General features: G+C 38.0%; 1 protein-coding gene across 5 annotated transcripts in view; it reads right to left on the bottom strand.

The window, feature by feature from the left end:
* Positions 1-27,779, bottom strand: part of TRAPPC12 (trafficking protein particle complex subunit 12) — a 57,270-nt gene that overhangs the window by 17,283 nt on the left and 12,208 nt on the right. For all 5 annotated transcript variants that reach the window (XM_086631382.1, XM_086631384.1, XM_086631383.1 and 2 more), the window contains 4 exons: positions 22,971-23,084; positions 21,993-22,131; positions 8,464-8,576; positions 1,533-1,605 (listed from right to left, as the gene is read on the bottom strand). In XM_086631382.1, coding sequence (XP_086487508.1) covers positions 1,533-1,605; positions 8,464-8,576; positions 21,993-22,131; positions 22,971-23,084 — 439 coding nt within the window. The remainder of the gene's footprint in view (positions 1-1,532; positions 1,606-8,463; positions 8,577-21,992; positions 22,132-22,970; positions 23,085-27,779) is intronic.

Here is a 27,779-nt window from a genome sequence, read left to right as displayed (position 1 = left end):
CTAACTATGCCTCCTCCTGAGCTCATCTCATCTCTAAAGCAGCAGCAGCAAAGAAAAAGCAAGGAGCCAGAAACTCACGAGTGAGGCAAGACTGCAGGATGCAGGATTATGTCACAGCTAGGAAAAAGTCCTTATACCTTAAAGGGGGATCAGTGCCTCAGTTTTAAAGGGGTAAAAAGGAAAAGAATGTGGGGATAATAAGGACAAAAATGACGGTAGAAAGAGGATGACAGGGAAAAGTAAGTAGGAAAACAGAGTCAAGAAGAATAGTAGATACTAGGAAAGAAGAACAGAAACTCCTGAAGTGTGGTGGATAAACCTTCACTATCAGATTATTTCTCTTTTTCCTAAACTTTTGAGAAGAGTAGTAAATGTATTCATTTAACTATATTTCCAAACGCCTTCATGACGTATGCTGCTCACATGTGCGTCCACTTTTTTAGGACATAATCTAGATGGTGTATGAAGTCAAGTACAATAACACATTAAAGCTGCTTTACATCCAGTCAATTTGAAGATAAGGCATAAGAGTTCAGACAGGTCTGCACCCTTCCATATAGGCATTGTTTCAGGGAACTGTTTATAATAATTTTTCAACTCTGCTAACAAAGCAACTTGGCCTCTTCCTGTCTCAGAGGCAGACTTTTACTTCCTACAGGCTCTTAGTGAATGTTATCCTAGAAAGAAGTCAGTAAGGTTCCTTAGACTGTTAGCTGAAGATGAAAGGTTTTTGTTTTCTTCGTATGATGTTTTTAACTTGCTAGGCACCATGAGTGGTTCCTATAATCCATAACAATGCCTAAAATGTCACCTCTTGTCCAATTCTTAAGTGTAATCAAATGACTTCATTAGTATAAATTCTGTTTAAAAAACAAAAAATATGCTTGGACAACTAATTTGTCCTGATGACCCTTCTTTATGGAGTAATGTATCCTATACTGTGGAATTTAACCAACTAAGATAGAAGGAATAGGAAAAAAACATAATTGCATATAAAACCATGAAAATTACAGTGTAGATTAATATCATTTAAATTTTATTCTAAAAAGTGACTTAGGTATTTCAGGAGTCTAAGTATCATGCAACTACAGTGAGACTCAGCCATCTGTGTGGCAACATCCTAGGCCAGTGTAGCCCTTGTATGATGGCAGTTTGATCTAAAGAAGTTTAGTGGATTTCAGACATGAGCACCAAGAGGAGCCAGTAAGCCAAGGCTTAAGATGAAACATCCATCTAGCTGCAACAGCAATACACTTATATATTCATCACTAACAGATAGCAGTCATGTTCTTTGTTTCTTCTAAGTAGGAAAAAAAATTGATTTAGTACATCACTTTCATCAAGGGCAAAACTGTGAAATTAATTCCAGCAAATAGAAGTACAAAGTGTATCATTTCAGAGGCTGAGTAGTCTATGAGATTACAGAAAGACTGTTTTAACAACTCTGGGGCAGTCTTGTGAAAACTTCTGGGATACTTAGGCAAGCGATAAAAACACACTGCCTGTGAAAAAAATGTTTAAAGAATACCTACCTTGTCTGTTCTCCTGTGTAATGTTAGTCATACTTCCATCTTCAGCTAAGCCTTGTTCCAAATTTTCTAATATCTGTAGTAAATTTTTTAAAGTAACCAATGTGAGTTTAAAAAGCACTATATATTTAATGCAAATTATCTAAAATTGACAGTCTATATGTAAACCCATTCAAGCAGGAATGCTTCACCTAGGTACAGTTCAAAATTACTGATTATTACCATAGCTAGATCAATTGCACGAAGTAGGAAAGCCATTGTACAGTAGAAGGATGTTAGAGTTCAGGTTTATGATACTTACAGAACATTAAATGTCAGCACACTCTAGGGACAGACACGTTTTGTTAAGCAAAACATGAAATATGCTACACCACAGAACGAATGTTAACGACCACAAAGAAAGTCAAACTGATTTTTCATAGAAAGCCACTGCCTCTTGACTCCCCCACCCTAAGTATGGGCTCTGGTTTCATCCTTTTGTTCTTAATGAAGGACTCCTCTTAGTTCTTATTGCAATTTCCTTCTCAAAGTCTGGGGTTTATTGCTTCTTTTTGTTTATTATAGATTTTATATCATGTAAATTGCTGAGTGAATGAAACATTTCTTGTATTACTGGAAGAATGTATACTTAATGAAGCTTGTGTCTTAAGCACTTTCAAAATAAGTATGCAAGGTTCCATTTGAAATGCAAGTCAATTTTCCTTTTTCTGAAGGTAATCCCATTTTGAAATCCCATTACTGTTTCTCCAAATTTGTTTTCTGATTCCCACAGATCACCCCATTTTTCCTGTTACAGATTTATAACTTTGGTTGTAGAACAATGCTTGAGATTTCCTTCAAACACCATTAGGGCCACGTGCTCTTTAATCAGCCGCTGTGGTTAGCCGATTAGGGAAATACAAGGTGCTTCCTCTTCCGAGGACTGGGTGCACCTCCGGACACAGAGCTCTCGGCTTCTTTCAGTATAAGAATTTTTTTTTTTTCCCTACACCAGTAAAGCATTCCAATTGTGCTCAGTGCTTTGTATGCAAACACTTAAAAACAACACAGGAAATCCTCCAAAGTGAAGACAGAATTAATCTGGCCTCAGACAGCGTGTTGGTGCCTTCTACCAATGAAGGGCATTCGGTACCTCCAGGAAGCCAGTTCATGCCACGTATTTTAGACATGTTAAGGTGGAAGGAATTGCCCTATGAGATACCAAGCTCTTTTCACAGACTAGAGCGAAAGCGTGACGTTAGGTGCCATAAATTTAGCTACAAGGAACTTAAGAGCAAGGAGAGACATACAGTGAAATGACAGCAGTTACCACATGCCAGCTGAGCCAGGGTAATTTTCCCGATAGGAATTGTTAGCCCATGACAAATACAAGGTAATATGATTTAGTGTAAACCTTGTTCACAGAGGGCGAGGCTAAGTTGCCTTACTGCAGATTTTGAGAGGCTACAAGCACACACCAGTAGATAGTGCAGCTTAGTTGACAGGTGGCAATTTGTGAGATCGCAGTGGCACACCTGCGAGGCTGAATCCCAGCCCCATTTTCAAAAGCAGTGCAGCCACTTAGAAATCACTTAGAAACCAAAGCACCACATTTCAGTGTTAAATGCCTTGTGTATAACGAGGCACTTTGTCAGAGAAAAAAAAATACTCTTCTCTCCCACAAACCAAAACCACCTCATTGTCTGTTTTCTGTCCAGTCTAAAAAACAGGACCTTTCTCTTCTCCTGGAATATACCTACTGATCACTTCTCAATCTCAATAATGCTCCAAGTTCTTGCTCTTGAAATGGTCTAAATATAACAAGCTGCCTTTGTCAATGAGACACACTGTCTTGTTTAAAAAGACAATGGGTTTCTCTGAAAACGTGCTAACATCATCAAAAAAGAAAGAATTAGATATTAGCATACAATTAGACTATCACATTAACCATTCTGTGACATTACTTGGGGATATCTAGCCGTCACCTCAAGCTCAACGTAATTAAAACAGAACTTGGTGCTGATTTGAGGCTAATTGTTTTATTCCCTAGGTTTATTTCCCTTTGCCATTCTTAAGTATAGGAACATCATCTGCAGTTTTTCAGTATTTGGGCATTTCCCCAGTTTTCCAAGAATTGTTTAATAAAAACATTAATGATTCGGATAGTGCGTCAGTGGAAGCTATCTGGGTTAGCTGACACGAAATGTTTAATTTTAGCAAATCCCCTTATCCCACTCTTCTACAGATGCTAAACTTTCATTCTAGCAACATCACATGGGATAGCCCTAAACATCCTTGTTTCTATTGTAACGAGAAATGTGGCTGAACACTTCTACCATTTACTTTAAACATCAGGTTTACGTGTAACATATGCTTTTTCTTGTTTTGAGTATTTATAAATGCACACTCAGTTTCACTGGCTGGTATTACTTCACTGTTTAATTCTCTATCACTTGCCTGCCTGTATACTGTAATTACTAACCTATGCACATCACCATTTGCATTCCTGGTTTCCTAGCCTTACATCTCTTTTTTTAATACTCTATATTTCTTCTTCCACAACTTTTCACCAGCATTAACTTCTTACTCAAAATAAACTTTTTTGGTGCTTCTGGAATTGTGGCTTTTTGGGTACCCAGACAGGTGCAGCATCATCATTATTTCTACAAACTCATCAAACAAAGTGTCAAGGCAAATACCTCCTAAACTGAAGTGACGTATGAGAAACAGAATATTTGTGTGACCTTAGGAACTGAGCCAGGACTGGAAGTTGAATGAAAATAAAGATCAAAAACAATCAGTAGCTATTAGGCTGAAAAGTTCATAAATTTGGAAATAAAACAGAAGAACGGGAGCATGAAGAGCGTGTACAGAAGGGACAGGGAGGAACACAACGACAGAGGGAGGAACACAATGACAGACAGTATGGCTGATGGACAAAGTCTTTTTGAAAAGTTTTGCAGTGGTAACACTTGCAGAGGCTTTTCAGGAAGCAAGATTTAACTCACTTGCCACTGCTCCACCCACTGGGTGGAAGAGCCCAGTACAGCTCTGCCACTTGAAGGATTAGGGTTAAAAAGTGAAATACGCTGCACTGAGATGTGTGCGTTTCCAGGAGCTCTCCCTTGATCAGCTAGGATGCTTAAGCACAAACAAGGGAGGAGTTTAGTTTAAGCCAGAGTGTTGTTCTTTTAGCATTTTGGTCTCCAGATAAGCATTTATTAGCATGTCCTCAGCATTATTAGCACTAAAGTGATCACACCTATGGTTTTAAATGAATACTTGAAAAAAAACAAACCCTTTTGTGATATAAATTACTATTGTTACTCTTACTGCTTGCCTGTTTGGAGATCATTTATTCAAGGTGGACTTATAAGGGCAGCAACTCACTGAGGCAATTCATGTTGGGAAGATCATCAAAAACACAGAGACAGGAACAATTTCACTGGATTCCTCCCCCAAGCTATAATAAGCATTTGGCACTACAGATTATTTCTTTCCCAAATGTTGTACCTACAGACAGATATGTAAACCATTCAATCAGATCTTGGTTACAAATTTGCAGGAATACTGGAAAAGGTAAAAATATTATTGCCTGTAGAGGGAAAATAAAAATTATTTTTTGCACTCAACCTCCAATCCTGCTTCAGGTACCAGAAATATGTAAGTAGATGGGGCTAAAGAGACCGAGTTACCAAAACAGTGACAAAGTAAATATGGTTTGATCTCTAAGTTGAACAGCTGATCCAAAGTTGACAAGCGTCTGTAGAATGCGTACAACAAAAAGCAAGAGGGAATTTAGCAGGTTAAAATTATCATATAGGAAAAAAAACCCCACAATTACATTAAGGAAGAGAAACAAAATAGAAAGGCAAATTTTCTTATGATAAGAATGCATTAGCATTAGCCTGGAATAGCCTCCCAGGGGATGTGGCCTCAGTCCCATAGGCTGGCTCATTAAAGAGTAGGAAACAAGCTTGCATTGCAGAGACAGACTAAGTGAGCTAATAGGTCTTTTCTCTCTTCTGGCTTTTATGACTCCAAGATCGTCTCATTTACATAATGACTATTCGTACACCCTTCTGTAAATACGGATGACCAAAGATTATTTTTCCACTTTTTTAAACAGGGAAGTAAAACACTACAGGCTTTTGCTTGAAAGCTTCCCAATTAATTGCATCCCTGCCCATGACAGGGAGGTTGGATTAGATGATCTCTGAGGTCCCTTCCAGCCTATGCCATTCTATGATTCTATGATAATTCTGTTATAACCCAAATGGTTCCCAAGTGTCATATACAAATATTAAGACTAATGAGTGTACATCCTTTATGTTATTTTCTTGGTTACGCCACCGTTTTTTTTAAGTGTTATGCACTTTATTCTTGAACACTCCAGGTGAGATCGAGATTATTAGACTAATAACATTCTATACAAAAATCAAAACATATATCTAAACAATGTTTTTTGTCAGCCAACTCTAACTTCAAATGGTTAAATTATGACCAATTTACAACTGTCTTCTAAACACGTATTTATCTTTACAAGCTGTCCTTTTTCACACTCTTGTTTCTAGAGTTGTCTTTGAATTGCTCCACAAGACAAGGTATTTAATTGAATTAAAAAAATGAAGGAATCTGCAATGAGGTGTCTAGAATAACTGATCAGAAATATTCCCTTGAGAAGGATGATACGTTTTATTTGTTCGTTTGTAGTTTTCTGTGTACTGTACTTGAAAAAGGAGCACCCATCAGCACAGACAATGGCTTGACCTCGCTACTGTATTGTGGCTCTAGTGGAAGCTGTCAGAAGCAGAGGGAGATCATTCTCTTTCTGACTGCAATTGAACACACTAACCCGGGAGAAACTCTGCAAACTCAGACACAGGAAGGCAGAGAAAAAGAGATGGCAGTCTGCGAACCAACAGCAAGTGCAGAGAACAGGGGCCTCCTCAGAAGGGCTAGTGGAAGATGTATAGCCAGCCTCATAGAAGCTTTCCCCAGGGGCACAAGGGATCACACAGAATTGGCAGTGACCTAGGCCACTAGCAGTTGATGGAGTGAGAACATGAGTAAATAGACCTGTTCTTGAAGAACTTAGCGGGCAGAGAAATATGTATATTTTATTTTGTAAATATCCTATATTTCTATCTCATCTTCTTCAGCACATCCAGTTTCCATTATTTAAACAAATAATCACCCTAGTTCATGTTCAAACAAAATCTTGTATTACAGTTTAAAAGCTTCCTTGGCACACTGGGTATGCTCTAAGGATACGCGCTTTAAGGAAAAGAGAGTGCAGGCAGAGCCACCTCAAGGCTGTAGGTGACTTAAAGGTCTTGTAAAGAAGAGGAAGGGGAGTCAATTTCCTTTTCTTTCATTCCTCTTTTGACCGATGATCTTTGATCTGCAGAGAATCATGGCTAATCGCACTGTAACTGAGATATGGCCATTTCAATAAAGGGCGCCAGATGGCTGATGAACGCCCTGCTCAGCAGTCACTTCCTTGTTCACATTCATACAATCTTCTCTCTCTGTTACAAGATAAAAGAACTTAGAAACCAGTTAAGTTTTTGGAATCTAGCGGCATCTTCATGACTGAGGGGAGACAATGCAGCGCTTAATACCATATCGCATAAAACCAAGATACGAAACAGCTGATCTGCTGCAGACTAGGGGCAGGCAAACGTCAGCAGAAGCACTGTGAATCCTGCAACAGAGAATGACGTTTCCTAGCAGAACAAAATTACTTCAAATTGAGGACAACTGTTTATGAATGTAAAGGCTGGAGAGAACAGTCTGCTAGTAATATTATTAGATGAGATGGTCATGAACAGGTAACAGCATTCATGAAGTGCTAAAAAGTAGCACTTATTGGCCAAATTAGATGTATCTTTCAACTGTTTCCAAGTCAATTCTTTCCAACTCTGTAACAAATGCCACATTCATCTCTTATTACCTAAACCTTTCATCTTTTTCCCTCTCATAATACAAATAACTGTTTGGGTTTTTTTTTTTTTCTGTAAACATTTGGTTATCCTAGTCACACTACTGTGCTAGAAGCAAGTTGATTTTATATACATAAGGTCATTATAGCTATACAATTGGCAATTATTAAATCCCTTCACTTCTGCTACCCAAGTTAATTTCAGCAGTGAGTATAGGAAACTTCCAAGGAATACTGAAAATAAAAATTAATCACATGTATTTATCTTATATACATTTTTTAACTTTCAAGTGCCACAGATAAAGCAATAAAGCTGCATTTCTTCTAGAGTTTATCATATTGTAACATTCTTAGTCACTACTGCATTAGACTACTTGGCAAAGACTTCTGTAAAAAACGTTTAAGGATGAATGCTTAACAGTAAGGGTGTTGGGTTTAGTGGATAAGGTTAGTGCTCACACCACCATCGCTCCAGTTTCAGCACCGAAAATCCCATGTTATAATTTAAGCCATAATTTTGTATTATAGCACTTGACAAAACAAAACAAAAACCCCATAACAAACTCAGCAGGTTGCATTTATATTCCCAAATGACTGTCGTTTCCAAAACCAGTTATTCAGGCTAGTTCTGAAAGATCAATACTATTTTTGAAGGACCAAGATCATTAATAACTGTGTTTTGAGCTAGCTGGACACAGCTGAGTGAGGAAAGCAAGCTCTCCTACTTGCCCTTAAACACATCTGCTTATTGTCCTCCATGTCTGGTCTGGCAAAAGCAGGAAAGCAAGGGAACTGTATTATCCACTGTTCTACCCATTTTGGTCAGAGCTACCACAGTGGAGAGAAGGATCCATATCCTAAAATGGAAGAGGTACTTAACAACTTCTGTTAGCTGGATCCTTATTTGTATCAAGATGGAGTAAAAAACATCATAATTGAAACTTCATGTTCTTTATAAGGACAATAAAATATGTAACATTAAGAAATGTCAGTGAATAGAGAAGCTGTTACCTTGGTGCAGATTATCTTCATACTGTGCAGTCTGTCAAGTGATTCCTGAGGATTACCTAGGTACTGAGGAAGTTCGGCATGTAAAATCCGCATGGAGAAAGGAACCATGGAACCTACAAAAATAATTAATTTTATGAAATGTGTTTGTGATAATGATCAGTTTGTGATTTGCCTGCATTACACAAGGTACTTCTCACTACTGTATATGACACAAAGCCCATTTTACGTTCATATCTTTTTCTTCTCCTGATGAAAGATGTGAAAGATGAGAAAATAGCAAACTTCTTCTCAGCTATAACATGTAATGTATTGTAAATAAGTTTTAAATAGGTAAAAACATACGTAACCATAATCTAGACAGCAAGAAAAAGGTGTACCTAATTCAAATTTTCAAAAACAAGTTGTGCCTGGATGTACAATGTTCCATTAAAGATTTTTATAAACAAATAAAAATGAAGGTTTAAAATAATGAAAGTTTACTCAAGTTGCAGCTACAACGTTACTCCTAACATTTAATAAATATGCATATTTTACAGTCAATGTATATTCATATTTTACAGAAAAAATAAGATTAAATTATTGGCTTTAAAAGCATGCTTGCGAAGAAGATATATAACCAGGGCATGCAAAACCACTTTTATGTAATCCTTTTCCAAATAAAGCTGATATGAAAAGACCCTATATTACAGAAAAAATAAAAAAAAAAACAGAAAACCAACATGAGTCAGAAGAAATAAAAACCACAAACAGTATAATGAAGAACAGAAATAATAATACTATAATAGACATATTAAACTAAAAAATATATCAAGTATGGGAAAATAAAATATATTAAAAAAGTTTGTTTCTTTTTTCTATTAATATCCATACATTTGTGTAAAGGCCTGAGTCCATTATGCTGAGCAGAGACCATTCCATTGCTTTAAAGATGACTTTTGAGTTTTACTTCATTAATGTTAGCTCTTCTAACAAAGAGTTAGTAAATGACTCTATACTGTGAGACTGACTCTTCATAAAGATGGTGTACTTTGTGTATTTTCTAGTTTATTGAAAACATGAAATAGGGAAAGAATTTTAAGCAATATTTGAGGAGAAAAAGAAATTTCTTCCCTTTCACATTACTTTTACCTTTATTATCATAATAATAATATGATAATTATCAAAGACCAAATCCTCTCAGTTTATGAGCATCCTGGCTGGCTTCAAGGGCAGTTTCAGGAACTTTAGGGAATCCTAGTGTGTGCAATATCTTGCTTTCAGATAACTGCATATCCTGATACACAGACAATACTACTGAACATAAACTAAACACTACTATTAAAAACAAGTCAGAGCTAGCATAATGGGGAAACAGGCCTTGCAAAATACCGTGCTACAGTTCTAATATTTTAATATAACATCTTTGCTTACTTTAGACCTATTCTGTGGGGATTTCCCTCTCAAGTCACCTCTTGCCTCATCTTTTCTCAAAAATAGGACTCAGGAGCTTTTTAGAAAGATTTTTGCACCTGTTCTTAATGGGTTTGTATGTCAAAGAGGTAAATGCTATATACAATGAGTCACTGCCTCTAGACACTTTTTTAAAGGTTGACAAAATTTTAATCACAAAACTCACTAATTACGACCTTCAGAGTAAGCCACTTAGATCTACATCAATTCTCTTTTGCCAATGCTAACTATTCCCCATGGCTTCCGTGACTGCTGTGTTCCCGTAACGGATGTACACACGAGTTTCATGCGTTGTCATATGTGGAACAGAGATTAAGAAAACAAAACTGCCTTTGAAATGTTATTCAGAGAAGTGTAAAAGGTTATTAAACCAGTTAAAAAAGATGTGAAATATTTTATGTACATATCCTGACTAGTACCTAGCATGACACAAGCGAAGATACACAGTCAGAGTGTGGGGCGTAAACACCAATGAAAAGGAAGAGACAATAATTTAAGACTAAATTCCATACTGGAATACCACAGAAAAATTGCTTTGTAGACACACTGCAAACTTAAGAAGCTGAACTGCAAATCTATGGAAGCAAATGTGACCTCTACCACTTCTCTGGTGACAAAGTTCTAACTCCACCATCCAATGGTAATCCTGCCAAAAAAAGCAGTATCTAAAATCAGCTAGTTTGGTACCGTTCTTTTGGAGGAAGTAGACTTAATTTACTGCTAAGACATGAATCATGCACCTACTGCTGCACTCAACAGGAAAAGTTTTGTAAAGCTTTAGAAAATTTGAGATATAAGACAAAAGGAATCTAAATCTTTAGCAACGTTTTGGTTAATGACTGTGTTCTAGCATTTTCAGCTCTGAACAAGTTTGTGTCATTACATTCTCTTGTAAAATGCGGCAAAAGGTCAACTCAATAAACGGTCATACAGAAAATCTGAACTGGTAACAGAACAGCTCAACATTTAGATATACAGGTATTTAATAGAGCACAGATGAAACGCCTCACGTTATCCATTTTTACAAAACTTACACAATGTTTTGTAAAACACTTTTTGGGAGTGCATATTTTGTAATGCATGGATCTTGCATATTGCTGAACGAAGCCACACTATTATGCTCCACGCGAGGGGAAGGATTACCAATCTACATCATCAGAAGTGGTGTCAGAGGATGTCTGAATGATGAATGCGACTCCAGGCCAAGTTAGACTCTGTAAAAGTTTGGGTTTTTTTCCTATCACAGCTAAGACCTCAGTTGTAATAGGCATTCAGAGATATATTACTTTGAAATGTACTTTATTAATGTATAATTTCTCAACCACTTAGTATTTCCTTCAGAGCATGTGACCAAAAAGCATTCCAGTGTGATCCTCAGTAGGTACATCAAGTGTGATGACAGGTCACTCAAACAAAACCAGAAGCAAGCTGGCCCACGGTGTAAGGGTAGTCAGTGTAATAACTTTTCAAAACAGAATTTATCTTACTATTTCATGCAGGAGGAGCTAAAACTAGCATTTGTTTCTTCTCTTTCTTTTGGAAACACATGACGTAACTAGTATCCTGCAAGAAATTTTACTGTAAGCATCGAGCAAATCCATCCAGTGAATTTGTTAGTTACTGCTTATTTTACAGACTGCTAACTTTATTTAAAAATTTCAGAAACACCAACCGTTTCTGTCCTCTTCCTCAGTTTCCTTGTAATCCTTCTGAACAGCAGAAGACTTTTTTTTTTTTTGAAGAAAGCACAAAATTGTACACGTGCTCTCACACAAGTGTGGTAAACTGGGAAAAACTGAAGAGAAAAGAAACGAGGTTTTACTGCTGGTAAGGCTGTCTTACCACCCAATGTAAACAGTATTTTGTAATTTCAAGTCAAATCAGATGAGCAAATTGCTCATAAAAAACCCACAGAACTTATCCAAGCCACTAATCCAAACATATTCCTTAAAAACTCTGTTCATAAAAAAGAAACTCTTGAGATTTTTGATTAAGTACGTTTTCCCAGATATGTTCCTGTCTCCAAGTAAGCTTCTTTTTAGTTAAATGATACAAGGTATTGATAATATAGCTAATTCAGTTCCTACATTAATAAACTAATTTTCTGGTTAAAAAAAAAGACAATAAATTTACTTTAGATTTGGTAAAGCTTTCGATGAGTGCTACTTATATAAAGTGCTAAAACAATTTACATAAATTTCTATGCTGGATTTATGTTATGGGGTTTTGGTAGCACAGGAGGGGCTGCAGAGATGGCCCCTGTAAGTAGCTGTAAAAACCTTCCCCGATTCCAAAACCAGTCAGATCAGCCTCTGGCCAGGTCAGATCCCCCCTCCCCTCAGGCCAGGGCCGAGCAAACGAGCACCTCTGTGAATGCCCTATTTAAGAAGGAGACAAAGGAGCCCGAACCAGGCTGGACCTGCAGTGAAGAGAGTGGGAGGCGGCGAGGTGGCTTCACCCACCTCTCCTTGACTGGAGATGGCCGCGGCGGCACAGCTTGGCTGAGCTCCGAAGAGCTCCACTCCCAGGGCACCCGCTGGACAGAGTTTATCCTGTTGGGACTACCGACGTTTGTCGGATCCAGCACAGCTGCAGTGGAGAGAGGACTGAGACCTGAGAGAAACAGCTACGCAGACACCGAGGTCAGCAAAGATGGAGTGGGAGGAGCTGTGCCAAAGCTGAGGTTCCCCTGCAGCCCGTGGTGAGATGGCAGTGGACCCCCTGCTGCCCATGGACGTTAATGGTGGAGCAGAGATCCACCCGCAGCCTGTGGAGAACCCCACGCTGGAGCAAAGATAGTGTGCCTGAAGGAGGTCATAAAGAATGGTCTCTGTAGGCTGCTGGAGACTGATGAGGCAAAGGCAAACCATAATAGAACTCTTGTGAATCTCATCAAAGCCACATCAGTTCACTGACAAAAAGGTAAAAAGCAACAAATAAGAGAATCACAGAAAGTGCTGACTTGGAACAGTTACCTCTGAGCCCACTAAGAATTTTGGTCTAAACAACAGGACACGGATTTGTTGTTCTAGGGTGTCACCATATCATGTTGCATCAAAGGCTTTTCATTCAGCCTTTTTCTCCTGAAAGAGCAAAAGTGCAGAGGAGCCCATTCCTATTGTTAAAAAATACGACAGAAAAAGAAACTGCACACAAATCTACAAAAACAGTGTCCGCTCTGTCTTGCAAGACATAGAAGTTGAGCCTTCTGATAAGTATTCCCTAACATTTTAATATAAAGATGGTGACAAATGAAAAAGAGTTGAGATCTCTGTGTCCAAGATTTCAGAAGACATTGTAATTTTCATTTTATGTTGTCTATGTGAACAAAAAAACAATTGAGAAGAGGTATATGACATTTGTTGATGGCTTTAGTAGATCAAGAATAATAAGTGTTATGAAGGTCTGAAAGGCAGGTTGTTGAATTCAGAGTACAAAATTTAATTAAAAAGCATATTAACAGCAGGGAAAATAACTATACTTGCCTCAATAAACACTGTTACATTAGGGAAAAACAAAACAAGAAAGTAAGATTGACTACATTAACGCTAAACTAACAGAAATACACACACTTGTTAGATTAAGAATGACATTGTATTTTCTGAAAGGTTTCACCTACTTGCTTACTGTGAGGTCACATATTTTAAGACACACAGCGTAACAGATATTTCTTTTTAATAGGTTACTATACAAGTGAGTATATATATTCCTGTGATATCTCACTAGGGTTAAGAGAATTTTATATAAACACTGGATTTTGGCATGTGCTGCCTTTTGCAAAACTATCTGGAATCAAACCCATGTCCTCTATTACATGTCACTCAATACTGACTTTAACAAGGCAACATTTCAAGGAAATATTTAAAACATGCAGCATATTCTGTAATTAAAACATTTACTTAAGAGCACAGGAGAATGGATTTTGTTCTCTGCCTCATGCTTCGGATTTCTAAAGAAGTAATGCCCTCTTCCGCAGCAAAACCATGTCAACTAAGCTTAGATGATTTCAACAAAAGGCAATACCCTTCAAGTAGTGCTTGTGGTGGGTTGACCCTGGCTGGACACCAGGTGCCCACCAAAGCTGCTCTATCACTCCCTCTCCTCAACCGGACAGAGGAGAGAAAATATAATAAAAGGCTGGTGGGTCGAGATAAGGACAGGGAGATCACTCACCAATTGCCCTCGTGAGACCTCACTTGGAGTACTGCGTCCAGTTCTGGAGTCCCCAACATAAGAAGGACATGGACCAGTTGGAGAGGGTCCAGAGGAGGGCCACGAAGATGATAAGAGGGCTGGAGCACCTTTCCTATGAGGACAGGCTGAAAGAGTTGGGGCTGTTCAGCCTGGAGAAGAGGAGGCTCCGGGGTGACCTTATAGCGGTCTTCCAGTACCTCAAGGGGGCCTACAGGAAAGATGGGGAGAGGCTGTTCAGGAGGGCCAGTTATGATAGGACAAGGGGTAATGGTTTTAAAATAGAGGGAGGTAGGTTCAGGTTGGATATTAGGAAAAAATTTTTTACTATGAGAGTGGTAGAACACTGGAACAGGTTGCCCAGAGAGGTGGTGGATGCTCCATCCCTGGAGACGTTCAAGGCCAGGTTGGACAAGGCCCTGAGCAACCTGATCTAGTTGGAGATATCCCTGTTCCTTGCAGGGGGGTTGGACTAGATGACCTTTGAAGGTCCCTTCCAGCCCTAACCATTCTATGATTCTATGATTCTATGATTCTATGATTCCGTCACAGGCAAAACAGACTCTGGTTAGGGAAATTAGTTTAATTTACTACCAATCAAATTAAGAGTTGGATAAGAAGAAACAAAAATAAATCTTAAAACACCTTCCCCCTGCCTCTCCCTTCTTCCTGGGCTTAACTTCACTCTTGATTTCTCTACCTCCTCCCTGCAGCAGTGCAGGGGCACAGGGCATGGGGGTTGCGGTCAGTTTGTCACAGTTGTTTCTGCTGCTCCTGCCTCCTCAGGGGGAGGACTCCTCACAGTCTTCCCCTGCCCGAGCGTGGGGTTCTCTCCCACGAGAAACGGTCCTCCACAAACCTCTCCAATTTCTGCAGTCCTTCCCATGGGCTGCAGTTCTTCACGAACTGCTCCAGCACGGGTCCCCCACGGAGTCACAAGTCCTGCCAGCAAATCTGCTCCACGTGGACTCCTCTCTCTCTCCATGGGTACAGAGGTCCTGCCAGAAGACCTGCTCTAGCGTGAGTTTCCTATAGGGTCACAGCCTCCTTCAGGCATCTACCTTCTCCGGCGTGGGATCCTCCATGGGCTGCAGGTGCATCTCTGCTCCACTGTTAATCTCCACGGGCTGCAGGGGCACAGGCTGACTCACCATGGTCTTCACCAGGGACTGCAGAGGAATCTCTGCTCTGGTGCCTGGAGCACCTCCTCCCCCTCCTCCTTCACTGACCTCGGTGTCTGCAGGGCTGTTTCTCTCACATATTCTCATTCCTCTCTCCAGCTGCAATTGTGCAGTTTTGGTTTTTTTTTTTTTTTCCTCCGATATCTTAAATATGTTATCCCAGACGCACTACCACTGTTGCTGATGGGCTCGGCCTTGGCCAGTGGCGGGTCCATCTTGCAGCTAGTTGGCATGGGCTCTGTCGGACGTGGGGAAGGCTTCTGGCAGCTTCTCACAGAAGCCACCCTTGTAGCACTGTTCCCCTGCTATCAAAACCTTGCCACGCAAACCCAATACACTGCTGTGTACTGAAATTTTATTTTTAAGTTAAATAATTTTTATTCTAGCTTTTTACAGTTGACCTCTGTTGCTCCTCTTTAGGGGTTTCATAATAATTTTATCTATAAAAATTCATAATGGAAAAATGGTTTAATTTTAAGACAATTCATTTCTTAGCTATCACTTAAATGCAGTAGTTTTTTTCAAAGAATAGGATTTTTGATTGTCACTTTGGCATTAATTAATCTCATTCATATATATATTATCAGTATACAAAAGACAAAACTAAAAAGTGAAAAAAGGTCTGCTAAAAGGAAAATGGATACTCCAAAAGCATGGGAACAGATGGATGAATAGTAAGATCAAGTAAAATTTTCTAAGACCACAGATTTCAATTTCTGTTTCTTTATGAACAGGTGCACATTTTCATAACTGTCATAACACAAATATCACCTCATGTGCATCACTTTAAACTGCAGTCCTCATCTGCAGCCCTTTCAGAGTAGAAAAAAAGAGGATTCCACTGTCTAGCCATTATATCTTTGCATTTTCTTGTTGCAAAATCAGTAACCATAAATGCTTTCTGATCTGCCTTCTACAGCTTATTCAACAAATCTTAAATACCAAAAAGCAGCAGTAGGGCAAATTATCATTTACTGAGAGTATAAAGTGAGATCTTATGACAGTAAAAAAATCAAACCAAACCGAAGAAATCAAACTCTTCCTTCATTGGGTAAAAGAGAAATAGAGAAAATCCAGTTTCAGATAGATATGCTGCTTTATACAGAGATGTATATCCTTGCATTTATATGCACACACACTTGTACATACTTCTACAACAGTATATTTGTATAATTTACAAGGAGATTTTTAAGAGTGATAATGTAGTAACTTTGAATTTTAGTCTCACTGACTATCAATTAAAAATGTACTTAAAAATCCAGATTCAACAGACTAGTTTCCAAGCTTTTGTTTATTACTTTCATTCCAGAGAGATTGTAGGAGGGATAGGAGCCTAAATGTTTGTAACCACTGAAATAAAATATTTTAAAAATTTTATCTGAAATTGCATGTTTCCATATACTTCACAATTTAATTGCATGTGACCTAAGAACACAAATATTCTGAATTAAGATCTCGTTTTGAAAGGTTTCAAAAATACTTTTTCAGTAATCCAGAGTTATTTGCACTGAAGGAAGGAAAGTATAAGAGAAAGAATGCAGAAAACCTCTGCAACAATTGCCTTACCATAAAGAGATTATCATAAATCTTACCTACTGATAACTATATTAAGGCAGAATTTAGAAATGAGTTACTTGGTCACTTTTAAGAAATACTGTATAGAGCTGGTACTGTTTACAATGAGACTACATCACCCTGGAAAAGAAAGCACAATTAAATATTTTAGCAGCACTCTACCCCCTTAAAATTATACATACATTTCTTATCTGTATTATTTCAGAAAAATTTGTATTTGCAAATCTGACTACTCTGAATAGCCAACTGGACCCACAGCAATTGAGTGGAATTTATTCAAGTCGTATTAGCTGATTTCACAGGTAGAAGGCAGCTCTGAAGCCACAGAACAGATGGCAAATTTAAAGAGACAATAGAGAGACATACATAGTACTGTAAATAAAATAATTGGCAAAGCAGTTTCTCCAGAGGCTTTAATAAGTTTTTTTTTACTGTCATCGTGAGCTTGAATGAAGAACTCTTCTGAGCAACTGCCAAGGCTGAAGCAGTTTGACAGGGAAGTGCAAGTTCAAGCACAACAGTATTTGTGGTAACATATGAGAAAACCAATACCACATAATTAGAGCCTTTTTTCCCCTCTGTTTTCCTGCAAAATTTATTAACAGATAGGAGCACTCTATACACTACAGTTTCTTTAGTCTGTGAATTTCTTCTCTTATCTCTGTTTTTACCTTGATTACTCCCCCTTTTGCTTCCCCACCCACTACAATTATTTCACTTTTTCCCCACGCCACTTCCCATTCTGCTGCAGTCCTCCCACTAACCAAAAGTTGATGGGGATGAAAATAGAAAAAGGCATTTCATTCATAGCATCATCCAAAGCCACGCTGAGAAAAAAGCAAAGGAAGATTCAGCAGGGCTGCCTCTACTAGCATAGACAAGTAGGAGAGAAGAGAGGAAGAAAGGAAGACAGTAAACTCAAAATGGCCAAACGTCACTGGAGAGGCGCTACTACGTTTACTGTGAAAGCACATAGGAGATAATTTCCCCAATCCATGTCTGCCCTTCCTTATGGCATAGACTGACACTCAAAAGCAGAACCAAGCAGTGGATATTAGTAAAGTCATAAAAGTAATATAGATCTAGTGAAACGTGCTAAAACAATCGTTGTGATGTCTAGACTCACATTACTGTAAGAGAAATATATATTTTTTATATATAATATACATACTGTTTTTTTAAAACTGTCGCTATCCATCTGAAAGAGTCAGTCTATTGCAGCACACACTAGTGTATCCCTATGGTCGCAACACAGTCACACTTTAAAAAACACTTGTGCTAGAATTAGTAACAGAGCTCATGAGAAGGTGTACAGTATAAAATCAGTTTCTAGAGCACATGCAACTAAATATTTAACAATATGTTCCTTATTTAGGCATTTTCCACTAGACAACAGAAGACTGATTTCACGTTAGAGCAATATAGATGATGCTGTATCATCACAAGGAGAATGAAAAGGGGAAAGGAAAAAAACACACCCCTATACATACAAACCTCTGGTCAGGGGAATAAAAGTCCTATTTTCACTTACGCATAGATTTTCTTTTTCCTTTCTAATTCCAAATAAATTATTCTCGATTATTGTAGCTTTAGAACACTAATTTTGGTAGCATTAACTTTTCTGCAACTTACTGGTCTATTAACCAGAAACAAGACCAAATTATCTCATAAAAGAATGAAATAGCATTTTAATGTTCCATTCTAATTGTTGGCTCTAACTCTTGAAGAAACACATGGGCATTACCAATGGAAAGGGTATCTCAGGTTAGCTGATCTATAATACTAGAGAGTTTATGAAATATCATGAGAAGCACATAAACAAACATTATGAATAGGTCAGACTGTGTAAATATAAAGACAAAACTGTAAAAAAACCCTATCTTGAAATCCATTAGTCATGAGACTGATGACAAAAATTCAGCCTTATATATCCCCCAGAGTACAATGGAGATGTGCAGGAAGCAATGTGGAACACAGTTCCTGACCTAAATACCTACCTATTACAAAACAAAAAAAATTATATATAAAATTGGACTTTTTGGCTTCTCTCTGCAGATGAATTTAGAAGAAATCAATCTATAATTGAGTAATTTTAAGATTATACTAGAAAACGAGAATGGTTTGCTCTCTGCCCCCTATCAAGCAGGAATGATCAAAGTGTGACAACTAATTTCACTGGCTGACACAGGATCCCAGCAGATTCCATCCCCCCAGACAGTGCATACCTACAGGCAATGGAGATGACCAAAGAAAGAGACTGTAGAAACCAGGAAAGGAAGATTTCAGAAAGATTAGATCTTACAGCCGTGATGAAGACAACAGTAATGGGATCTATGCACAGCATGGCTGCCAATGCCATACAAAACCTCAGGATGAAACAGAGGTAAGTAGTGCTGCTGAACACGAAAAAAGCCTTGGGAGAGCTTGGCCATGTTAAGTTAAATGAATGGAAAAAACACCTTCCACTCCTCATACATTTACTTGGAATTTGAATTCTTTGAGGTGTATTTCTCAGGGATTAATGGATAAGAGCCTATCCTCACTGCTGTAAGAAGCTAAGGTATATAGACTTTCTTTATTTCAAGCATCGAAAACACAGAAAACTTTCTAATTTATTACATTTCTTATTATAAGTATTATGAATACAAAGAAATGATGCAAAATATTATATATATTACAATTAATGCGTACATTATTTATATCTATACTCATTTCTTAAATTGATTTTTAAGTGCTTACTCCATTTATATACCATGAATCAAAATTAAAATGTTGAAACAAAACTCTTCCTTTTATGCTTGTTACACTACAAAATGGTATGTAAAATTACCAAACAGCAGTGGATAGGGGATTCATTCTAATACATTCCAACCAAAATATATGAATGATTTATATCTGTTTTATTATTTAAATTAGCTGGTTAACAATGCATGTATACTAAATTCCTTTATCCATAATCCAACACCATGTAATTTAATGCTAGCCAGAAGAGATTGCTTGCTCTCTTCCACATCCCTGCAAATAGCATCTCTCTCTCTCTCCTCAAAACTACGTAAGGAAGGTTTGATAGCTGTTTTCTCATCTTAATCACATTGTATTTATATAAGATATCTACAACCAGCAGGTCAGCTCCATCCAACCTTGATCTTACTCTCCTTACAGATGATCAGATTACGGTCCCAGTTGGTATGTTCAACTGTTAAAAATGAACTGAGGCATATAATAGAAGATCTTCCTTATGCTCACCTTTTTACCATAGGTACCTTTGCAATTTGTTGAAATAGCTGCAGTGGTTGAGTAGTTGCTGCAAAGACAGTTTGGATCCAAAGTTCAGTCCCAGGACAGGTGCCTGCAACAGCTGGCCACGCTGTCCAGAACTGTTGCTACCTGTATGCTCTCTGGCATGAGGACTGAAATGCCTCAAATATTGACACGTCCAGCAAGGATTCTTTTCTCAGGCAAAATAACTGAAATGGACGTGGAAACATACATACGGTTTGGGGAAGACTATTTCTCTTGTGCAGCACTGCATTATGTGCAAATCTGCCAAAATATAACCATATCCAAAGAGCTGTCCAACCTGATGACCAAAACCTCTCCCTCTCTTAAAAATAACACAGCTCCTTCTCAGTGGATTGAATATATTCAAGGCAAAACAGGTAATTTTTCCCTGTGATTGCCTGAAAGACAATGAGTAAGGTCAAAGGGACTTGTGCTAGGCAGTTCACATTGGCCTTGCTGGGCTACAACTGATCCTCTGCATCACTAAACAGATGAAACAATCTTCTGCAAAAGATCCCAAACTTTCTTGACACCAACTTCCCTTCCTCAGCAACCTCAAAATCTCTGCACCTTTCTATGTTTCCTCACCGAGACTACCAACATCTTATGTAAAATGGACTATACTTTTTCACAGTGGTGCTGCCTACTACAACTGTTACTTACAAGAGTTTTATTATACACTGTGGTTCAAACGTGAAAGCACAGTAAGATCACTTAACAGTGTACTTGCATTAGAGAGTTATTTATTTCTAAATGACAGATTTAGAAAAAATAAAATTTCAAAATAGCCTGAACAGGAGTGAAATTGCTCTTAAAAACAGCAATTTTTCAAATCCACACTCCTGGACGACTAGAATATCCTGGGTATTGGAACCGTTTGGTTAACCTATGGGCTATTGAGAGCAGTTGGAAGGAGTGCATTTATAACTCGAGATAAAACGCTTATAAAGAATTGAGGCTGGCGATGTAATACTTTTTCCATAAAAAGTATTTTTTTATACTTTTTCCAAACCATACTTTTTCCTCTTCAACAATGGGATACATAGTAAATTACTGATTTTTATTTAGCTTCAATTACTAAGCAAATAATATTACATTTAATAATTTTTTTTTTATTAAGGAAAATGATCATGGAATCATAGAATGGTTAGGGTTGGAAGGGACCTTAAAGATCATCTAGTTCCAACCCCCCTGCCATGGGCAGGGAAACCCTCCACTACACCAGGTTGCCCAAAGCCTCATCCAGCCTGGCCTTGAACACTTCCAGGGATGGGGCATCCACAGGTTCTCTGGGCAATCTGTTCATTAGCTTTAAATTTTTTTTTTTTTTTAATCCTAGAAACCAGGAAACCTAAGAAAATAATACCTGTGTTAGCACATGTGCACGGACATGTGAGTGTTAAAAACAGCATATTGAGAGTACCTGGATGATTTTAAGAGGAAAAGCTTAAGGCTTTCACAGCCTGTTTCTGGCTAAAATGAACCATTAGTTTGTTTGGGTTTTTTTTGTTAATTTTAATACCCTAGAACGAAACTACTTTATTACATTTACTTGTTAAAAACATTCCTCTTTCAAATCAATGCTGTATCAGCATCACAAAATACACTGCCTACCTATATTATGATCGAATAGTTTTAGCCCTTCTTGTTACTCCTTATTGTTAACTCTATATACAAACCATACTTTAACATAGTAGTTAATCAGGTTCTTCTTGACAAAAAAAAAAAAAAAAGAAACAATCCAAAGTTCACCAATGCTTTAGAATTAAAAAAAAACTGAATCCATTATTTTTATAATGACTGGTAAAAATGGCAAAAAAAGCACAGCATTTTATAAATCAAGTATCTTACCTTTTCGTCCGGGGTATACATGAGGGTAATATTCATAATAAAGATCAGGTTGGTCTAAATTTCCAAATGGTTCAAATTCCATTTCTGCATTTTGGAATAGATTCAGTTTTATCAGCAGTGCTAGTCTCACAAACCACAGCTAAAAATTAATACATACAAAGAAATGGAAAAGACAAAGATTAGCTTCAATCACAAGCCACATCCAAATACAATTTCAACTTTCTAAGTTTTTCTGATACAGTTGAGTAAAGAGTTTCTATGTTACTTACTGATAAGAATTAGGATTTATATTCACATGCTCTTTCACAGAACACTTTTCATAAGATCAATAAAACAAAACACAGAGGACTGATGTTTTAATTGTTTGTAATGGTATTGAGATTTTGAAGATAAAGTTTAAAAACTAGCCTGCCTCAAAATTATAATATCTCTCTTTAAATTGAGTTAGCATGTAAGAATTATCAATCTGATATTTAATTGTTTTTCCAAGGTTATGCAATTCTTAAAATCTGTTAAGGTTTTGGTGAAATTCCATGAGCTTTACAGTTACTAGGGCCAGAACCATGCATTGTCATCTGCACACGTTTTGTTCAGTAAAACAGTAATGTTTCATGAATCTTTATTAATTTGGATTCTTATTTTCTTATCATCATGAAACATACTTTAGCATTTGAAATCTTACTACAAAGTTCACAAACCAGACAGTTTCCATGAACTCTAGGACAGTGAGTTTTCCAAGATAGCAAAACGTACTCCTTTTTATTAGTGTGATTACCTTTAAAAACATATGATCAAGATAGAATTTTACATTAAAAAAAAATTTTGTTTACATAAAACCCCAGAAAATGTAACTTGCTACAATGCTTTAATAAGCTTAGGTTTTAGGTAACAACTAGGAAGAGAAGTTTGATCATGTTAAAACAAAGCCACTGTGAATATTGTTGGAAAAAAGTGACAAGGGTGTATCTTTAAACGTACCTGTAAAGAATCTGTTGTATGGTTAGTAGGTAGTCCGCTTTTCTTATAGCCTTGACCATGTGCAGTTAGAAGTCGCCCACACAAGTCAACTGCTGCCCTCCAGTTTTTACTGCTCTGGGAAGAAGAAAAGAGTAAGTAGCAAAATCGCGAGTCCCTAAAATGCACAACTGCTTATTTGGCCTGAAGCAGGTATGTGTACCCATCAGTAACAATGACAAGGTCAGGAGAGCTGGCTGGTGAGCAGCAGAATGTCATTTGTCAAAGCTGCATGTCTAATTAGAGGCAAAAAGTGAAATCAAGCATTAATATTAACAGATCACTAAAACAAAAGAACATACACCACCATATGGGATTCTAATCTTAAAGCTATATCATGTTTGCTAATATACTTGAATATAGTGTAAATCCACAATTTCATTTTCTCCTCCAAAGGAGAAAAAAATTGCCAGCCATACTTCAATAATCACATCCAACTTACTCTACAGTTATAAAGCACCTATTCTTACCTCAATGACTACAGTATTTCAGATTATGACCCCTAGTCAGTTCATTTAATGAAAATATTTTTAACATTGCCCAGAACACACAATTCCTATCAATTAAGAACAAAGGGCAAGAAACAATACAATGCATAAAATGATAAATTCAGAACAATAACAATTGTTTCACCTATAAAATGTAAACATCTGAATTTCCATTGCATGGCTAACTTCAAAATATTCTTAAAGACATTTTTCTATTCGTAAATCAAAACCATTCCTAGTTAGACAAGTCAAATTGTCTTGTCACCCTGTCATCCTGTTAATGCTTCTGCCTTGTATATGCTAATGCAGTCATGTAAAGAGCTAACACTACCAAAATCTTAAAACACAGACTAACGCTTCACAGGCTTTAAGCTATCATACTTTTCCACCATACAGAAGAGTTTTTCAAGAGACATGTATCCAGCAGGTCATTATAAACCAAATACGTATCGTTCCTGTAAATAATCTTTTTTTCAAATAGTTTCTTAAATACATAAAAGGATAAACATAATAGAAAACTGGCATGTTGTCTGATGAAATGTAAAGGAATAGAATATATTTATACTGATGCTTGCAAAGTTCAGGTACTTACCTTGAATTGGTATTTTATTAAATTCTCTCCAGTGTTCAGAAAACATGTCAATACAGCAAACAGTTACACAGAAAAACTAGTAGAAACAGCTGAAGAGTTTTCATACTCTCTGGCCCCCATTTTGCAGCCATATAGTTCAAAGGGCCACCACAGAAATCACCATGCACTGACCACTGCATCTCCCTTCCCTGCATTGTCAAATCTCAAATGAAAATTTGAGTTCCACTGGAACCGCAGAAGTCAGCTGACAGCAAGACCATGAAGCAGCACAGCAGCTTCTGAGACATCTATGCTCTTACTGGTATTGGTAATACACCTACAACATCCTTCAATAGCGTCCTGGTTTCTGCTGGAATAGAGCTAAGTTTCTTCTTAGTAGCTGGTATAGTGCTGTTTTCAGATTTAGCATGAGAACAATACTGATGCTACACGGTTGTTTTTAGTTGTTGCTGAGCAGCCAAGGACTTTCAGCTTTCCCTGCTCTACCAGGTGCGCAAGAAGCTGGGAGGGAGCATTGCCAGGACAGCTGACCCAAACTGACCAGAGATACTCCATACTGTAGAATGTTATGCTCAGTATATAAACTGTGGGAGCTGGCCAGGGGCGGCGCGATCGCTGCTTGGGAACGGGCCAGGCATCAGTCAGCGGGTGGTGAGCAACTGTATTGTGCATCACTTGTTTTGCATATTCTTGTATTATCATTGCTATTATTATTCTCTTTTTTTCTTGTCCTATTAAACCGTCTATATCTCAACCTACAAGGTGTTTTTTTCCCAATTCTCTTCCCCATCCCATTGGGCGGGGGGGGGGGGGGGAGTGAGTGAACAGCTGCGTGGTGCTTAGTTTTGGCTGGGGTTAAACCACAACAAACATATTACCTGTATCAGCTTAGAAAAGCAGAAAGACACTGACATGGATTACCTGAAATTTATTCCTCTTCTGTAGAGACAAGTTAACTTCTTATTATCCTTAAAACCAAAGTAGACACAGACTTTAAAACCACTCAACTTTTCTTCCCAAGTGAGGGTTAGGATCCAAATATAATAATGAAACATTTATAACAAATTAGGTGCTACAATTTTTAAAATTTTATTTCAGGCATGGACAAAAAATACTTTATAGAACAAGACAGCCAAGAGGAGCAAGTCTGACAATCATCGTAAAAATAATCTTTGCTGGAAAATGAAACATAATATTCATCATGATTTCAAAATTAGAGCTGCCTGCTGGTCACGGAGCATAATTCCTTGGAAGCTTAATAGAAGGCTGCTGGCACTATGACTTAATTTGAAATCAGCAGGACACATTATTGTCTCTGGCAAATTGTACCAGACTTAAAGAGTTGCCAGTCCACCAGAAATCTTTATCCAGTTATTTCAAACACCCCTCAAAATCTTGCAGGTCAGTCACTTTCACATTACCTGTGGTCTACAGCCACAGAGTCCTTATAACCTGAGTCCTCTGTTCCTGAAAGTAATAGGGATGAATTTTCTTTGTAAGTCAAAAGTAGAGACTCTGAGCAAATACGGAAACTACAGCTTCAGATACAGCATCAAAAATACTAAAGAATATTCTCAGAGAATAAAATAATTACTCCATGATGATCAAGACATCGTCCTCCAGCAGCAATTGTATGAAAACATCATTTTCTCCTAGAGAAAATACTGTCAACCAAACATTATTGCCAAATAGTTCACTAACACAGTATCAGCCTGGCAGAAGAGGACTTGTCTCCATATATGACATTAGCAAATCTTTTTGTTACAAAAAAATAGGAAACTGTTGTTTTAATGAAAGCTAATAGCTTGTATAATTTCTGTGCTTTTTACACAATACTAGTCCAGATTTTTAACTTGTGAAGGGATTTTTTTCATTCATGTAACATAACAAAAAATTAAAAAAGGGAAACGAAACAAAACATTTCAGTACTGACTGCTGTACACACACCAAAGCTAGGACAAGCAGATTAGCCACCCAATGGAGAATGTGATTGCATTATTCCTTGCAGAACTTCTCTGTTCTTTGCAAAACCAGAAGAGGGAGGTTTAAATCAAAAAAGTAGACAGTAGCTCCAGGATTTTGTCAGGCTATTACCCTGTAGAGGTAGGGTAACTTAAGGCAATAGACTTGTGTTTTACAGAGCCTTCCTCGCCCACCCTTTTGGGTTCTTTTCCTTCTTTTCAATAAGAGCTTACCTTAGACAGAAATCTGACATGCCTTTTTTGGAACAAATACAGTATGTTTATTATTTTACTGCTTCTTTTCATCGCATCTCCAACCTAACCAAATACTGTATGTGCAGCTTTAAGAGACAAAAACGACAGCTTAAGGTGATAAGCTCTCAACTCACCATTTCACTGACTTATATTCCACCATTTTCAAAACAAGTATCATAGAATCATAGAATGGTTAGGGCTGGAAGGGATCCTCAAAGGTCATCTAGTCCAACCCCCCTGCAAGGAACAGGGACATCTCCAACTAGATCAGGTTGCTCAGGGCCTCATCCAACCGGGCCTTGAACGTCTCCAGGGATGGAGCATCCACCACCTCTCTGGGCAACCTGTTCCAGTGTTCTACAACTCTCATGGTAAAAAATTTTTTCCTAATATCCAACCTGAATCTACCTCCCTCGATTTTAAAACCATTACCCCTTGTCCTATCACAACAGGCCCTCCTGAACAGCCTCTCCCCATCTTTCCTGTAGGCCCCCTTGAGGTACTGGAAGACCGCTATAAGGTCACCCCGGAGCCTCCTCTTCTCCAGGCTGAACAGCCCCAACTCTTTCAGCCTGTCCTCATAGGAAAGGTGCTCCAGCCCTCTTATCATCTTCGTGGCCCTCCTCTGGACCCTATCCAACTGGTCCATGTCCTTCTTATGTTGGGGGCTCCAGAACTGGACGCAGTACTCCAGGTGAGGTCTCACGAGGGCAGAGTAGAGGGGAAGAATCACCTCTCTCGACCTGCTGTCCACGCTCCTCTTGATGCAGCCCAGGATGCGGTTGGCCTTCTGGGCCGCAAGAGCACACTGCCGGCTCATATTGAGCTTCTCGTCCACCAGTACTCCCAAGTCCTTCTCCTCAGGGCTGCTCTCGATCCATTCACCTCGCAGTCTGTATTTGTGCCTGGCATTGCCACGACCCAGATGTAGGACCTTGCATTTGGCCTGGTTGAACTTCATGAGGTTGAACCCAAATAAGGCTATCATGATCCCCTTTTATTAAAGGCAATAAAAGGAAACAGCCTAAAAACCATCTGAAATGGAGTCAACAATATGAATATTCTCAAAGAATAAAATATTTATTCTTTAATTTTTTCTTATTAGTTAAGAAATATTATTTATCAGAGTTCATAACTCTGATAAATCCACATCTAAAGGTCTCGTAATGCTTCTAGTGGATTTGGTCAAAGTTAAAAGTAACGGAGATACTCTCTACATCTCAGCATCTTCAATAAGCTTATTTTCTGCAAAGAGGGATGAAGGAATGGGATGTAGGGTAGAAAAGAATTCCAGCGACAACACTAGAACGTTGTCAGTTCAAATACAAGAATAGCACCGAAGATGTCTTTTTTTTTTAGGTTCAGAAATGAAGAAAACTTCCAGCTGAGTAAAATGACCCAATACAAGCCAAAACTGTGGTCTGTCTGGAAAAACATTTTTTTTACATTTCTTCCTTTTCTAATAAAGTGTCGTAAG

The sequence above is a fragment of the Tauraco erythrolophus genome, chromosome 2 (assembly GCF_009769465.1).
Source record: "Tauraco erythrolophus isolate bTauEry1 chromosome 2, bTauEry1.pri, whole genome shotgun sequence".
In the NCBI taxonomy this organism is placed as follows: domain Eukaryota; kingdom Metazoa; phylum Chordata; class Aves; order Musophagiformes; family Musophagidae; genus Tauraco; species Tauraco erythrolophus.
This window is presented reverse-complemented; position numbering and strand designations above follow the sequence as displayed.